The sequence below is a fragment of the Scyliorhinus canicula genome, chromosome 3 (genome assembly GCF_902713615.1).
Source record: "Scyliorhinus canicula chromosome 3, sScyCan1.1, whole genome shotgun sequence".
Taxonomy (NCBI): domain Eukaryota; kingdom Metazoa; phylum Chordata; class Chondrichthyes; order Carcharhiniformes; family Scyliorhinidae; genus Scyliorhinus; species Scyliorhinus canicula.
In genome coordinates this window covers 117,688,831-117,706,840 of record NC_052148.1, presented here as the reverse complement: position 1 = coordinate 117,706,840, position 18,010 = coordinate 117,688,831, and the positions used below count along the sequence as shown (strand labels likewise).

At 47.2% G+C, this 18,010-nt stretch overlaps 1 protein-coding gene across 3 annotated transcripts in view; it reads right to left on the bottom strand.

Moving 5' to 3' along the window:
- The window catches only part of ppat (phosphoribosyl pyrophosphate amidotransferase), a 95,619-nt gene that overhangs the window by 14,051 nt on the left and 63,558 nt on the right, over nucleotides 1-18,010 (bottom strand). For all 3 annotated transcript variants that reach the window (XM_038791131.1, XM_038791132.1, XM_038791133.1), the window contains one exon: nucleotides 11,607-11,734. In XM_038791131.1, coding sequence (XP_038647059.1) covers nucleotides 11,607-11,734 — 128 coding nt within the window. The remainder of the gene's footprint in view (nucleotides 1-11,606; nucleotides 11,735-18,010) is intronic.

Sequence of the window (18,010 nt, the reverse complement as noted above, 5' to 3'; positions counted from 1 at the left end):
CGGCGCTGAGGACCCGGGTTCGAATCCCGGCCCTGGGTCACTGTCCGTGTGGAGTTTGCACATTCTCCCCGTGTCTGCGTGGGTTTCACCCCCACAACCCAAAAGATGTGCAGGATAGGTGGATTGGCCACACTAAATCACCCCTTAATTGGAAAAAATAATTGGGTACTCTAAATTTAAAAAAAAAAAAATTAAGGAGTTTCTGATACCCTCAAGACGAAGGGAAATAATGCAATTTCTTGGCATGAGTGGATTTGAGCGAACATTTGTGCAAAGGTTTTGCAGCGTGATTGCTCCACTAATGGACTTGCTGAAGAAGCATAAAAAATTTCAGTGGACAGTGGACTTTCAACAGGCATTTGACTGCCTGAAAGTTGTGATAACCAATGCTCCTGTGTTGGAGAATTACAAGGGACTTTTGTGATCGGATTGAACTAAGTATCTGACTTTAAAGAGAAATGCCGAGGCGTAGAGAAATGGATGGATTGTGCAGAGACCTTCTTGTTCAAAGAGACTTTCAAATAGAGAAGGAGTCACGGTAGCATTGTGGATAGCACAATTGCTTCACAGCTCCAGGGTCCCAGGTTCGATTCCGGCTTGGGTCACTGTCTGTGCAGAGTCTGCACATCCTCCCCGTGTGTGCGTAGGTTTCCTCCGGGTGCTCCGGTTTCCTCCCACAGTCCAAATATGTGCAGGTTAGGTGGATTGGACATGATAAATTGCCCTTAGTGTTGCGTGGGGTTTCTGGGTTATGGGGATAGGGTGGAGGTGTTAACCTTGGGTAGGGTGCTCTTTCCAGGAGCTGGTGCAGACTCGATGGGCCAAATGGCCTCCTTCTGCACTGTAAATTCTATGAATTCTATGAGTCCAGTTGGAGGAAGAAGAAAAAATGGACTATATTATGATACCTATTCTCATGTTGTGTTTTTTTAAACAAAAATGTATATTTACTGTGTGCATTTCTTAAAGGATAGTGAAAAGGTGAAAAATGAAACCATCTTGATGTCGATGGCTTTTTTTTTCTTGGGGGGGGGGGGGGGGGGGTGTCATGAGAGAGTAGCTTTAAATAATGGGTGTTTATTAATGGGTGTGTAGGCAGCACGGTGGCGCAGTGGGTTAGCCCTGTTGCCTCATGGTGCCGAGGTCCCAGATTCGATCCCGGTTCTGGGTCAGTGTGTGTGGAGTTTGCACGTTCTGCCCGTGTTTGCGTGGATTTTGCCCCCACAACCCAAACATGTGCAGGTTAGGTGAATTGGCCATGCTAAATTGCCCCTTAATTGGAAAAAATGAATTGGGTACTCTAAATTTATAAAATAAATAAATAAATGGGTGTGTATATATAAATACCTATAGTGACAGTACCTTTAAGAAATGGATGTTTACTACTGCAGTGATGTCAGACAGTGGGTGGAGCTGGGCTGTCTGTCAGCTTTTTACTTTCGTTTTAGGCTGTTTGCAGCAGGGTTTGTGTTAGTTTTGTTTTCAGTGTTGGAGCTGAAGCCAGACAAAGCAGGTGTACTGCTGTTCTCTCTACCATGAAAAGACTATCTCTTGAACATTTGGTGAATTCAGAATTATAAATGTTCAGTAGTGAATGTGAACCTAATGTGCTTCTGTCAAAAGGTGTTTCTTTTGTCTTCTGGATGTTGTTTGGGAAGTTATTAAGGATTACTTAATGTTGGGGGTTGTATTTTTGGGAGGTTGTATTTGAATTGATGGTTGCCAAGATGTTCACTATGTTTAAAAAAAAACATTTAGAGTACCCAATTCATTTTTTTTTCCAATTGAGGGGCAATTTAGCATGGCCAATTTACCTACTCTGCACATCTTTTGGGTTGTGGGGGCGAAACCTACGCAAACACGGGACGAATGTGCAAACTCCACACGGACAGTGACCCAGAGCTGGATCGAACCTGGGACCTCGGCGCCGTGAGGCAACAGGGCTAATCCACTGTGCCACCATGCTGCCCAGTTTGGGAAGTTATTAAGGATTACTTAGTGTTGTATTCTTTAGGGGTTGTATTTGAATTGATGGTTGCCAAGATGTTCACTGTATATTTTAAAAAGGTTAACTCGAGTTCATAAAATAAACATTGTTTTGCTTTAAAAAAAAATTCAATTTCTGCTGTACCACACTGTAGAGTGGGCCATGTGCTCCCCATACCACAATCTATTAAAAGTTGTGGGTCAGTTTAACTCCATGATACACTTTGGGGGTCTCTAAACCTTGGCCCATAACAGCCTGAACTTTAGGTGTGTCAGCACCATGGAGGCAGCTGCCAACAATCAAACACTAAAGAGCGGGGCTTCAGCATTGGGCATCCTCTCGTGACCAAAGGGAAAGTCTGTGGATCAGGGGGAGGCACTCGAGCTCAGTCTCCTTAATTTTCCTGGCAGAGGTCTGGGTTCTAGGGGCTTGCAAAGCAAAGTTTGCCAGCACAACTGGCTCGCTGGGTGGCACTCTTGAGAGAAGATAGGATAGTTATGCTCAGGGTGGGGGGCTGGTGGGATTGGAGGGTCCCGGAATAGAAGCCCGAATTGATAGTCAGTCTCTCTCCTTCTCCAATTCCTTCCAAGAATCAAAACGGATGGTGGTGACAGTCCCGCAGTGGCTGCCCTCGCATTGCTGGTGACAGCCGAGGCGGGCAGATATCAGAGAAGGTGGCAGCAGCGACGATGCAAGCTGGAGGCAGCACCCCATGTGTAGGGGGCCGCCACACCCCCTGCCCGGCCCCCCATCAGGCTGAGGAGGAAACCAGAAGGGGACGCCAGCGATGGCCCAAGCTGTACTGGCACTGTTGGTCTTTCAATTAGATCTTGGAGAGCATGTGCCACAGAAAGAGAGACAGTAGAGCACCTGTGCCACAGTCCCGCAGTCTTGGCCCCCTGTGGAGGATCACCACAGCCTCAATCTTTATGCCACCGGTTTGTTTCTGTACTCTAGGACGAGGCTACATCTGTCAGATCAACCACCCCACACCAATCCCATGGTCCTTCTTTCCCAAAAATCCCCCCCCCCCCCACATTTCCCTCCGTCTGCACCCCCCCCCCCCCCCCCCCCCCCCATCATTACGTTGTGTACCTATGTTTTTTCACAATCTGCATGGACTGTACGGAGTGCAATACTTTTTATTGTTCCTCGGTACATGTGACAAATCAAATCAACTCTCTCCCCTCCCCCCCCCCCCCCCCCCAATTTCCCGGTTTCTTCCCAATTCCCCCACCCTCAAATCACAGCATCCGCTCGCTGATCACCGTGTTCCATTCTCCAAGGATCTTTGTAACATCACTCTACAGTACCAGCCTCCCCGAACAGGCGCCAGAATGTGGCGACTAGGGGCTTTTCAGACTAACTTCATTTGAAGCCCACTTGTGACAATAAGCAATTTTCATTTCATTTTTCATTTCTAGGGTGATGGGCCCGTATCGCTACCATCAGTGGGTAAATAAATAAAAGCAGGGGAGTGATGATAACTCACGCGAGGAAAGCTCTGGTGCTCCTCAGTTTCTGCAAAAGTTGGACTCCTGTCTTTCTGCTGACAGCACGCTCACACCCATCCTCTGACCTGGGACTGCATCTGGGGCCTTGGGGCGACAGCGCAGGCATACCCACTGTGATGTCAACGTGACAGAGGCATCACATGTTGGATTGGATTGGATTTGTTTGTCACATGTACCGAGGTACAGTGAAAAGTATTTTTCTGCGACCAGCTCAACAGATCATTAAGTACATGGGAAGAAAAAGGAATAAAAGAAAATACATAATATACAATGTATAAAAGAGAGAGGTTAGTAAAAATGTTAGATTTAGAATTAATTTTTAAAAGATTAGAACAAGCATAAGTAAAGTAAAAAGTGGATCCGTTGGGGAGAACTCGCAGAGAGTCGCCTCGCTCCGGCGCCATCTTGGAAATCTGACATGCGTCAGGTGTTGCATGTTGTAATGGTGAACATTTGACATTTATTCACCCTAGCTAGAGATAGTGACACCACACAAGAGGTGGAAGCAGCTTGCTGTTTTCCACATCCTGTGGCCTTTGATGTCCTTGGCAGACATCTTCTGGGATTGAACTCCAGAGGCCTCTGTTATCTGGCTCCAGTCCTGGCATCTCCCCATTATCTGCATCATGGTGTCAATGCTCTCCAGCTCCTTGGTGACTGGGCCATGCTCTGCAGTGCTTCAGCAATGTCCACCTGCATCTGGGACACGTTCCTCTGCTGCTGGCACATGCCCAGGCCCTCAGCCTGAGCCATACCTTAGGCACCACCACTCAAGACTCAAGCTTGACGTTTTACATGGCGGCCGCCACCTGACCAGTGTTGGACTTGGCACCACACATAGTCAGCAACATCTCCTTCCACCGAAGCCATTGGGGCCCCTCCAAATCGTCGATAGTGTTGCTGGAATGTATCTGACATCCCCTCCATCAGCTCTGGAGAACCTTGTCCAGAGGCCCGGCATTTGACTGGGTCCCAGCTGAGTTCTGGTGTCCAGCAGACCTCAACTGGTGTCTCCCTTGGATGTTGCTGCCACCATCTGATGTGCATCAGCAACGGTGTGGTGGTCACCAGATTATGCCCCAGAAGCCTGCCCACTAATGTTGCCACCAAAGTGTCTCTCTCTCACTGGTGTTAGGTGGGGGTGATAATTGTGATGCTTCGATGGTTGTTTTCTCAGACCTCTCATCCAAGTGATCTCTTTTTTTTTTAAAATAATTTTTATTGAGAAATTTTGATTTTATACAACAATAACGCACCTTAGTAAAATACCGAAAATAACAATAATATTAACAATCATATACATTCGCCCCATCCCCATGAACAACCCAGCATTTTAACACCACAAATTAACACACTATAAAGTTACAGAATAAACACTACAATAATGCACCCCCCCCCCCCCCCCCCCCCCCCCCCACCCCGGGTTGCTGCTGCTATTGACCCAGTTACCTATCTCTGAGCCAGGAAGTCCAGAAAAGGCTGCCACCGTTTATAGAACCCTTGTGTTGATCCTCTCAGGGCAAATTTGACCTTTTCCAATTTTATAAATCCCGCCATGTCACTGATCCAGATCTCCACGCTTGGGGGCCTCGCATCCTTCCACTGTAGCAGAATCCTTCGACAGGCTACTAGGGACGCAAAGGCCAGGACCCCGGCCTCTTTCGCCTCCTGCACTCCCGGCTCCACCCCAACCCCAAAAATCGCGAGTCCCCACCCTGGCTTGACCCTGGATCCAACCACCCTCGACACCGTCCCCGCCACCCCCTTCCAGAATTCTTCCAGTGCTGGGCATGCCCAGAACACATGGGCGTGGTTCGCAGGACTCCCCGAACATCTGGTGCACCTGTCCTCACCCCCGAAGAACCTACTCATCCTAGTCCCGGACATGTGGGCCCGGTGCAGCACCTTAAATTGGATGAGACTAAGCCTCGCACATGAGGAGGAAGAGTTGACTCTCTCCAAGGCCTCCGCCCAAGTCCCGTCCTCTATCTGCTCCCCGAGTTCCTCCTCCCATTTAGCCTTCAGCTCCTCCACTGACGACTCCTCCACCTCCTGCATTACCTTATAGATGTCAGACACCTTCCCCTCTCCTACCCACACCCCCGAAAGCACTCTGTCCATCGTCCCCTGCAAGGGCAGCAAAGGGAATCCCTCTACCTGTCGCCTAGCAAACGCCTTTACCTGCAGGTATCTGAACATGTTCCCCTGGGGAAGGCCAAATTTATCTTCCAGTTCCCCCAGGCCTGCAAAGCTCCCGCCAATAAACAGGTCCCTCAATTTGCTGATGCCCGCCCTTTGCCATCCCCTGAATCACCCATCCGTGTTCCCCGGGATGAACCGATGGTTGCCACCCAGTGGAGCCTCCATCGAGCCCCCTGTTTCCCCCCGATGCCGTCTCCACTGTCCCCAGATTCTTAGGGTCGCCGCCACCACCGGGCTCGTGGTATACCTCTTGGGGGAGTGCGGCAACGGTGCCGTTACCATGGCACCCAGGCTCGCACCTCTACATGACGCCATCTCCATTCTTTTCCACGCCGCCCCTCCCCCCTCCATCACCCATTTACGCACCATTGACACATTGGCTGCCCAATAGTACCCCAGAAGGTTCGGCAGCGCCAGCCCGCCCCAAGTGGTCTCTTTTGGGGGTGGGATGGGGAGAGGAAATAACTCTGAATGGCCTGGCCTCATCAGATGGAGATCCTGCGAGACAATGGACATCTGGTCAGTGAGAGGCAAGGATCATTTTGTCAGAGATAAACTACTCACTAGAGGCAGATCATCTGGACAAAGGGGCAGTGGATCCTCATCTCTGTCGCAGGCCAACCTCGCTCTTGACTGCTCTCCTTGGTCAACCCCACAATCTCCAGGGCCTGTTCCTCATAGGGAGATGAGGACTCGCACTCTGGGACTCAACCCCCATCTTGGTCTTTTCCTGCTTATTATGGGCTATATTCTCATGCGGGGACAAAGAGAGGGCATTGTGAGCCACACGCTGGATGGGTCAGGGGGGTCTATAGCAGGTGGCACGTATGGGCACCGCACCTGGACATAAGAACATAAGAACTAGGAGGAGTAGGCCATCTGGCATTTTCAATGAAATCATGGCTGATCCTTTGTGGGCTCAGCTCCACTTTCCCACCCGAACACCATAACCCTTTACGCTTCAGAAAAACACTATCTTTATCTTGAAAACATTCAATGAAGGAGCCTCAACTGCTGCACTGGGCAGGGAATTCCATAGATTCACAACCCTTTGTGACGAACTTCCTCCCGAGCTCAGTCCTAAATCTACTTCCTCTTGCTTTGAGGCTATGCCCCCTAGTTCCGCTTTCACCCGCCAGTGGAAACAACCTGCCCGCATCTATCCCATCTATTCCCTTCATAATTTTATATGTTTGTATAAGATCCCCCCCGCATCCTTCTAAATTCCAATGAGTAAAGTCCCAGTCTACTAAACCTCTCCTCGTAATCCAACCCCCTTCAACTCTGGGATCAACCCAGTGAATCTCCTCTGCACACCCTCCAGCGCCAGTACGTTCTTTCTCAGGTAAGGAGACCAAAACTGAACACAATACTCCAGGTGTGGCCTCACTAATGCCTTACACAGTTGCAGCATAACCTCTCTCGTCTTAAACTCCATCCCTCCAGTAATGAAGGACAAAACTCCATTCGCCTTCTTGATCACCTGTAAACCAACTTTTGCGACTCATGCACTAGCACACCCAGGTTCCTTGCACAGCAGCATGTTTTAATATTTTATCATTTAGATAATAATCCCTTTTGTTGTTTATCCTACTAAAATAGATAACCTCACATTTGTCAACATTGTATTCTATCTGTCAGACCGTAGCTCATTCACTCAAACTATCTATATCCCTCTGCAGACTTCCAGTATCCTCTGCACTTTTTGCTTTACCACTCACCTTAGTGTTGTCTACAAACTTGGACACATTGCACTTGGTCCCCAACTCCAAATTATCTATATAAAATTGTGAACAACTGTGGGCCCAACACGGATCCTGCGGGGTGGGACACCACTAGCTGATTGCCAACCAGAGAAACACCCATCAATCCCTACTCTTTGCTTTCTATTAATTAACCAATCCTCTATCCATGCTACAACTTTACCCGTAACACCAAGCACCCTGATCTTATGCAGCAACCTTTTGTGTGGCTCATTGTCAAAAGCTTTCTGGAAATCCAGATATACCACATCCATTGGCTCCCCGTTATCTACCGCACTGGTAATGTCCTCAAAAACTTCAACTAAATTAGTTAGGCACTACCTGCCCTTTATGAATCCATGCTGCGCCTGTCCAATGGGACAATTTCCATCCAGATATTTCGCTATTTCTTCCTCAATGATATTCCAGCATCTTCCCTACTACCGAAGTTAAGCTAAGTGGTCTATAATTATCCGCTTTCTGCCTACCTCCTTTTTTAAACAGTGGTGTCACGTTTGCTATTTTTCAATCCGCCAGGACAACCCCAGAGTCTCGTGAATTTTGGTAAATTATCATGAGTGCTTTTGCAATTTCCCATGCCATCTCTTTTAGTACCCAGGGATGCATTCCATTAGGGCCAGGAGACTTGTCTACCTTTAGCCCCATCAGCTTGCTCAACACTACCTCCTTAGGTGATAACAACTGTCTCAAGGTCCTCACCTGTCATAGCCTCATTTCCATCAGTCACACGCATGTTATTGGAGTCTTCCACTTAAGACCAACCCAAAAAACCTCTTCAGTTCCTCAGCCATTTCCTCATCTCCCTTCTGATCCTCCAAAGGACCAATATTTACTGTAGCCACTCTTTTTTGTTTTATATATTCGTAGAAACTTTTACTAGCTTTATATTCTGAGGGGGTTGTGCTGGTGGGTGCTAGGGTGAATGAAGATTGGATGTGAGGAGGGCATTGAAAAAGGGCCGTGATCATGCTGATGCGGCCGTCAAGTAACACCCCCGCCAAACATGCCCAAAATGAAATTTTTTCCTTTGAATCTCACTCTATTTTCAGCCCAATTAGCCCTTATTTTGTTTAACCACCTTTTAGGTACAGTAAGAAGTCTTACAATAGAACATAGAACAGTACAGCACAGAACAGGCCCTTCGGCCCTCAATGTTGTGCCGAGCCATGATCACCCTACTCAAACCTACATATCCACCCTATACCCGTAACCCAACAAGCCCCCCCTTAACCTTACTTTTATTAGGACACTACGGGCAATTTAGCATGGCCAATCCACCTAACCCGCACATCTTTGGACTGTGGGAGGAAACCGGAGCACCCGGAGGAAACCCACGCACACAGGGGGAGGACGTGCAGACTCCACACAGACAGTGACCCAGGCGGGAATCGAACCTGGGACCCTGGAGCTGTGAAGCATTTATGCTAACCACCATGCTACCCTGCTGCCCAGGTTAAAGTCTAACAGGTTTGTTTCAAACACGAGCTTTCGGAGCATTGCGCCTTCCTCAGGTGAATGGAGAGGTATGTTCCAGAAACATTTATATAGACAGTCAGAGATGCCGGACAATGCTTGGAATGTGAGCATTAGCAGGTAATCGAATCGTTACAGATCCAGAGAGAGGGATAATCCCAGGTTAAAGAGGTGTGAATTGTCTCAAACCAGAACAGTTGGTAGGATTTTGCAAGTCCAGGCCAGATGGTGGGGGGTGAATGTAATGCGACATGAATCCAAGATCCCGGTTGAGGCCGCACTCATGCGTGCGAAACTTAGCTACAAGTTTTTGCTCGCCAATTCTGCATTGTCGCGTGTCCTGAAGGTCGCCTTGGAGAACGCTTACCCGGAGATCAGAGGCTGAATGCCCTTGACTGCTGAAGTGTTCCCCGACTGGAAGGGAACATTCCTGCCTGGTGATTGTCGCACAATGGCGAAACCATGCAGACACTACGGCAACGAATGAACGGGCATTGTGCAACAATCACCAGGCAGGAATGTTCCCTTCCAGTCGGGGATCACTTCAGCAGTCAAGGGCATTCAGCCTCTGATCTCCGGGTAATGGTTCTCTAAGGTGGCCTTCAGGACACGAGACAACGCAGAATTGCCTAGCAAAAACTTATAGCTAAGTTCCGCACGCATGAGTGCGGCCTCAACTGGGATCTTGGATTCACGTCGCATTACATTCACCCCCCACCATCTGGCCTGGACTTGCAAAATCCTACCAACTGTCCTGGTTTGAGACTATTCACACCTCTAACCTGGGATTATCCCTCTCTCTGGATCTGTAACAATTTGATTACCTGCTAATGCTCGCATTCCAAGCATTGTCCGGAATTTCTGACTTTGTCTATATAAATGTTTCTGGAACATACCTCTCCATTCACATGAGGAAGGAGCAGTGCTCCGAAAGCTCGTGTTTGAAACAAACCTGTTGGACTTTAACCTGGTGTTGTAAGACTTCTTACTGTGCTCACCCCAGTCCAACGCCAGCATCTCCACATCATGACTTTAAGGTAGATCTTGTTGAATACCCTTTGGAAGTTCAAATATAGCGCATCCACTGGCTCTATTTTTAAGCTACATCCGCCAAATACTACTGGAAATAAATGTCAGACACCAATTTCTTTTCATAAAATCATGTTGATGCCTCTAAGTGCCTCATTAACTCAATAATAGAAGAGCATTTTCCCAACAAGTAATATTGGGCTAACCAGCCTGCAAGTTATTAGTTTTGTCTCTCCCTCCTTTCTTCTTTCTTAATAGCAGTGTTATCATTGCTACCTTCCAATCTCCTGGGACTATACTAGCATCTGGGGAATTTTAACACGCACAACCAATGCATCCATTCTCTCTACTGACAACTCTTAGAACCATAGCATGTAGAGACCTTCAGGTTGAGGAGACCATTTGATTTCGGTTCTATTTGTTTCTCTAGTACTTTTACTCTACTAATATTAATTATGCAAAGTTCCTCATCCTCATTAGCCTCTTGATTCCACAATAATTTGGTATGCTTTTTGTGTTTTTGTAAGAGAGGTCAGCTACAAAACTACTAGTTTCATTCCTCTACCAATTAAATATCACTGTTAAATTTTTTCCCATCTCAGTGTTTATATATAAAACCAACATGTCACTTTTGCTACTCTTGTTTTTACATACATGTAGAAGCTCTGACAATTTGCTTTTGTACACCGTGCTAGTTTACTCTCGTATTCTATTTCCTTCCCATGTCCAGTCCATTGCTCTTTACCTAGATTTGGGTGTAATGGCATAATTTCAAAGTTTGCACATGACACAAAACTCAAGTATGTAAATAATGAGGAAAATAGTAACAGACTTCAGGAGAACATTAACAAATGATGAAATGGGATAGATGACATTTAACGAGAGAAGTGTAATGCGATACATTTAGTAGGAAGAATGAGGAGAGACAACTTAAATTATAAAAAAGTGCATGGAAATATATCTTTTGAAGGTGGCAAGACAAATTGAGACGGTTACTAAAAAGCATATGGGATTCATAACTTTATCAAATAAATTACAGTAAACATTCAAAATACTATTAGGGATCAGCTGGAGTATTGTTAATTTTAATCCACACTTAATGGTCAAAGCTGGGGGTGGGGGGGAAAGAGAAGAGAGATAAAGAAAGAAATTAACTGGAATGGTGCCAGGGATAAGAAACTTCAGTTACATGGAGAGACAAGTGGGGATGGAGTTTATCTCCTGAGAGCAGAGGAGTTAAAGAGGAGATCTGATAGATGTGTACAATTTAATGAAGTGAAGTAGTTTAGCAGAGTCAATAAAGGAGCAACCGTTTCCATTGGCAGAAAGCACAATAACAAGACACACAAGACAACATTTTTCTTAAATAGAGGCTAGTCATGATCTTGATTACACTGGCTGAGAGGGAGAAGCAGTTACAATAGTAACTTTAAAAAAATGAATGAGATAAACATTGGAGGGGCGGGGGTGTCGACAGAGCTCTGGGAAGCAAGCAGAATTGTGATTATTGGATTGCTCTACCAAAGAGTCAAAGGTAAAAGTGTGCCACAGAGCCTCCTGTTATGCATCATTCCATAATTTTAAGTTTCTGTTTAACTGCATTTCTGTTTGCCACTAATGTATGGGCTTGTTACATACCTCTTGTGCATAACCAATTGCTGCTGGAGTAGCAGATTCTGGAACCGTGCTGACCAAGTCTGCATCAACAGGTGCCTCAATGGCAAGCTGCCGCCCGCAACGCTGCCTAACTGTATATACCATCTGTCCTTATGAATTAAAGGAAATTGATATGCAAGTAAATACAGTAGAAAGTATAGATCTACGTGACTATACAAAATGGAAATCAAAAATAACCTTTCTATTTTGCTTAGCTTTTTTTAAAAATAAATTTAGATTATCCAATTCATTTTTTCTAATTAAGGGGCAATTTAGCATAGCCAATCCACCTAACCTGCACATCTTTGGGTTGTGGGGGTGAAACCCACGCAGACACGGGGAGAATGTGCAAACTCCTCACAGACAGTGACCCAGGGCCGGGATTCGAACCCAGGTCCTCAGCGCCGTAGGCAGCAATGCTAACCACTGTGCCACCGTGCCGCCCTTTAGCTATCGGAGTACCATTTTTGTGTGATAGATTCATTTTGAAGTTGGAAGCCTGGATGCAACTACAGTAGTCCACCGTTATACCGCGCTCCGCAATACCACGGTTCGCGATATACGGCGGGGGGGCTTATGGACCCCAACTATCAGCTTCCCTCTCCGGATCAAAGTGAGCCGGCCGCTGAAATTGACACTGCCGGCTGATTGGAGGGAGAGAGCAGCCAGCAGTGTTAATTTCAGCGGCCGGCTCACTTTGATCCGGAGAGGGAAGCTGCTCTCTCGCTGAAACAATCAGCCGGCTGCTGAAATTGACACTGCCGGCTGCTCTCTCCCTCCAATCCAACTTTTAAGTTTTAATGTTTCTGATTGGAGGGAGAGAGCAGCTGGCAGTGTCAACTTCAGCGGCCGGCTGATTGTTTCAGTGAGAGAGCAGCTTCCCTCTCCGGATCAAAGTGAGCCGACCGCTGAAATTGTCACTGCCGGCTGATTGAAGGGAGAGAGCAGAGAACACAGGAGGAGGTCATACGGGCCTCTGCAAGACCAGCATGGTCTCACATCGCCCCTCCCCTCTGTAGCCCTGTATTCTAAAATTAACCCCCATCGTGGATATCCGCGGCTCGGATGCAACGCGGTTGGCTGTCTTGGACCCCAACACCCGCGTTATAAAGGGGGACTACCGTAGTAGGGTAGATAAAGGGGAACCAGCAGATGTAGGAAACCTGGATTTCCAAAAGGGCATTTGATAAGGTGCTTCACAAAAGGTTAACGGACAAGATAAGGGATCATGGAGTTGATGGGGATGACACAAGTGGCTGCCATTGAGTCAGAAACAAGATGGCAGATGGAGCATAGTATAGGGAAGTGTGAAGTTTGTCACTTGGTCATAAGAATTAAAAAGCAGAACATGTTTGAAAGGGGAGAAACAAAGTGTTGATGTTCAAAGGAGTGTTTATATTCAAAGAATTAGGTGTGCTTGTATAAGGAACACAAAGTTAGCATGTCAGAGCAGCAAAGAATTAGTAAGACAAATGGCATGCTGGCCTTTGTTGCAAGGGCAGTGCAGTTGTACAGGATTTTGGTGAAGTAGGTTGTGCAGTTTTGGTCTCTATATTTAAGAAAGGGTATACTTGCAATGGAGGTGGTAGCAACGTTTCATTAAATCTGTCCTTGGGATGAGAGGTTATCCTATGATGAAAGGCCGAGTAAATGTGGCTTATATTTTCTGGAGCTTAGAAGAATGAGGGGCAATCACATTGAAATCTACAAAATTTTGAAGGGTTTTGACTTCCAGTGGCGGCCATGAAGTGAGCGCTCGCACATAGGGTGTCTCCTGCCAGAGGACTGGTTTCTTTGGCCCTCTTTGCCAGTGCTCTGCAGGTAGAAAGTGGTACAGTGGAAGAACTAGAATTCCTCCTCCGGTGTGGAATATCGAAAAGTTATCAAAAGAGGAGTGTGTCGAGTAAAGGACACTCTTCGGACTGGAGGTCACACATGGTGGGAGGGGTAAACATGGTGGAGAGGCCTGTGGTATCGTTGTCCGCTCAATGGATGACGGAGAAGTTGGTGGAGGTCCTGTCGACACAATTTAATAAGCAAGGCAGGCGGTCATGGAGGACTGAACTAATTCTGACAGCCCTGGAAAAAGAGTGAAAAGCAGATGCAGATGCAGAATTAGTTGATCCAGAAGGTGGAGGAGATGATCTCTGACCATGAGGATTGGATTGCCTCTTTGGAGGCAGAGGTGATGATGATGATGTTGGACGGGCAGAAAAATGATGAAGGCCAAGATTGATGGCCCGGTAACCATTCCAGATGACAAAATCGGAGGATTGTTGGGCTGCCCGAGGGCACAGGAGGGCCAGGTTTAATAAAGCCAAGTCTGCTCTTTTTAGGAGCAAGGTGAGATTTAGAATGATGCACCCAGCTAACCTCTGGATCACGCACGGGGGTAGGGACCAATATTTCAACACACTGGATGAGATGATCAACCTTATCAAGGAAGATTGACTAGGACATTTTGGGTCACCTGCATGGCTGTGTTTTGGCAGTGCATTTAGTGTTATCATTGGATTTTCCCGTTACGATTTTGTATCCTTCTGTAAAATCTACTACCCTGCTTTTTGGCTGTGTTAAAGCAATTGTTGGGAATAGTGGAGAGCAGAGGCGGTATAAGGAAGGACTGGTTTCAGGTACAAAATTAAGAGTAGGTTTGGATTGGGGGGCTGTATGTGGAATTTTTTGTAAATTTAATTTGCACCCAAGTGGGGGTTACCCTGCCAGCAGAGATGCTGATTAATGGAAGCAGAGTGGGGGAGGATGCTTTGGCTGGTTATTTGGTTGGGGGAAGAATTATTTTTAGGTTGTGATAGCAAGCCTGGGTTTTCTGGGTTTGGGGGGGGGAAAAGAGGACTGCTGGCAGCGAAGGTCTCTGTTTAGCTATTGGGCGGAGGCCATCTTGGGTGGTCTGGAATCTAGGTGAGGCAGGGTCCTGTGGGATTCCCTCAAGACTATGATATGTGAAAAGGGTGGGGGCCATGAGGCCCCAGCCAGACTGATCACATGAAAGGTTGGGAAAAAAACGAACAGGTCGATTAAAGTATCTCGTGGATCACCCAGCTGAAGAGCTTGAAGGCGAATGTGATTTTCTTACAGGAGACTCGTCGGAGGATTAGGGATCAAATGAGGTTGAGGAATTGAGTAAAAGATGGGTAGAACAAGTGTTCCATTTGATTCGAAGACAAGGGAACTGCGATGCTTACTAATACGAGGGTGGCCGGGAGGGGGAGTTGCTCCCTGGGGTGATAGGGTGAATATTTGACAACTGTCATATCTGACCACGCTCTGCATCATGTTGATTTGTGTTTGGAGAGGGGTTGCACCCAGCAACCTCCGCAGAGGTTGGATGCGACATTGTTGGCAGATAAGGATAGCCGCGGAAATAAGAATATACATGGAGTTTAATAGGACTCACCTTCCACGTTCTAGGAGGTGCTAAAAGTGGCAATTGGGGGGAGGCTGATCTCGATTAAAGCAAACAAAGAAAAGGCAGGAAGGATGTTCACAGAGGTTGATGGAGGCTATTCAGACAGTGGACAGACAGTTCCCAGCTATCCCAAAAGGAGGAATTGTTGAAGGAGAGGAGGTTCCAAATAGAGTTTGAATTGGCATCAATGGGAAAGGGGCTGGCCAGTTGCACCGAGTATGAGGGGCGTTCAATGAATATGGGAGAAGCCCAGAATGTCACTAGTGCACCAGTTGAGTCGGCAGGCGGCCTCAAGGGAGCCACCGGAGGCAGACTGGGACATGAAACGGGTCAGACTCCCCGGTGGTGGAGGAGAAAGTGCAGGGGCTGGAGGCTTAGCTTGAGTTGGTGAAAACGGTGAGGTGCAATGGCTCTATGCGCATTATGTGGATTTGTCTGGGAAGGTTCCGGGACCGAACAGATTTCCAGTGGAATTTTATTGAACATTGGCGATGAGCTGGGCCTCATCTAGAGGAGATGTTTAATGATTCCTTATTCTGGGGAAAGCTGCCAACCACATAGGCTTCTCTCTCTCTAATTCTAAAAAAGCATAAGGATCCAGAGGAGTGAGAGTCTTACCCCCCCCATATCTCTGTTGAATGTCGACACAATGTTGTTGACCAAGGTGCTGGCAACACGCTTGGAGAAATGTCTGCTGGGGTAGTAGCAGAGGATCAGACAGGGTTTGTGGAATGCCGACAATTGTCAGCCAATATATGGAGACCATGGTGTGTGATGTCACCTCCATGTGTTTGGAGCCGGAGAGAATAATCCTCATGTCTGTGGAGAAAGCGTTGAACCGGGTAGAATGGGAGCATCTCTTTGAGATACTGGGATGGTTTGGGTTTAGACCCAGGTATATTTCTTGGATCAGACTGTTGTACAAGGTTCCCACTGAGAGTGTTTGTACTAACGCATCAAGTTCAGGGTACTTGTGATTGTATTGGGGAACAAGACAGAGTATCCAGCTTCCCCATAACATTTTGCATTGGCAACTGTACCGCTGGTATTGAACTGAGCAGAGTGGAGGGGTATAGAGAGGGGAAGTATGGAGCACCGAATGTCCCTGTACGCGGACAACCTGCTGCTGTATGTAACAGACCCCCCTGTCCAGTGTTGGAAGGAATATGGCGGTGTTAAGTTTGGCTCCTTATTAGGGTATAAACATAATGTGGGGGAAAGTGAGGGGTTTCCAGTGAGCCCTCGGGGACAGGGAGGACGTCTGGAGAAATTGCCATTTAGCTGGCTAGGTTGAGTTTCAGGTGTTTTGGGTGTACGGGTGGCTCTGGTTTAGCACAGGGCTAAAGAGCTGGTTTTAAAAGCAGACCAAGGCAGGCCAGCAGCACGGTTCAATTCCCGTACCAGCCTTCCCGAACAGGCGCCGGAACATGGCGACTCGTGGTGTTTCACAGTAACTTAATTTGAAGCCTACTTGTGACAATAAGTGATTTTCATTTTCATTTTTACGACTGGGCACTGTTGCACAAATTGAATTTGGCCAGCCCGGTAGAAGGGGTGAAGGGAGATTTGAAGAGGTGGGATGCACTGCCGCTAATGTTGGCAGGGCAGGTTCAAACATTGAAAAAGGTCCTCCCAAAATTCTTATTTATTTTTCAGAGTCTCCCAATCTTTTTACCCAAATCCTTCTTTGGGAAGATTAAGCAGTTAATTTTGGCCTTTGTTCGGGCAGGCAAGTCACCTCTGGTTAGGAGGGAGCTTGTCAGAGAGGGTGGCGTTGCCGAACTTTATGAATTCCTACTGGGCAGCAAATATCGAGAAGACTTGGAAATGGGTCATGGAGGAAAGGTCAGCGTGGGGGTGCATGGAAGCAGCTTCCTGTACAGGGTAGAGTTTGAGGGCATTGTTGACAGTCCCTCTTCCGTTCTCACCAGCCAGGTACTCTACAAGTCTGGTGGTGGTAGCCTCGTTAAGAGTCTGGAACCAGCTGCCACATTTTAAATGAGAGGTGATGTTATTGTGGACGCAGATAGTGAGATTTAGGGATTTGTTTGTGGAGGGTAGATTTGTAGGGTTAGAGGAACTGGTGGAAAAGTTTCACCTCGGTGTAGTGGGAGGGGGGGGGGGAAGAGGGTTCACGTATTTACAGGTTAGGAACTGTGTGCGGAAGGAGCTAAGTTTCCTCAGTTGCCACCCCCTCGTTGATGGACAAGGTAGTATCTGAGGATGAGATAGGGGACCATTTGGATATTGACGGAGATAAGATGGGAGGAAGAGTTGGGTGGAGCATTTGAAGGGAGGATATGGAGTGAGGCCGTACATTGGATAAACTTTACCTCCTGGTGTGTGAGGATGAGCTTAATCCAGTTTAAAGTGATGCACATGACTAAAACTCACTTGTTTTTTTTTCCCCGGGAGGCGGAGGACAGATGTGAGCAGCGTCAAGGCGACCGGGGAACCACAGACACACACGTGTCCTGGTCCTGTCCGAAATTAGGGAGGCTCGAGTCGTTTTTGACGATTGTCAGAGATTTTAGGGGTGAGGGCAGCGATGTTTGGGGTCTCGGATGAGCCAGGAGTATAGGAGGGGAGAAAGGCTGATGTTTTGGTCTTTGCCTCACTGAAGGCCGAGGGGGATTTTGCTAGGGTGGCAGGATCCAGAGCCACCAAGAGTGATGGCGTGGTGAGAGATCTGTCGATGTTTCTGCATGTGGAGAAAATTAAAAGTATGCCGTTAGGGGAGGAGGGGTTCTATTTGAGACAGGCAGTTTATCGCCGTTGAAAATTGGTAGCAGTCAGCAAATAGAGGGTGGGATGATGGGTTGTTTATTTATTTAGAAAATTGTACAAAGTTGAACGAGTGTTGTGTATTGTAAAATGGAAAATATCCGGAATAATAATAAGATATTTTTAAATTCTGAAAGGCTTCGACAGGGTGGATGCTGAGAGATTTGTCTCCACT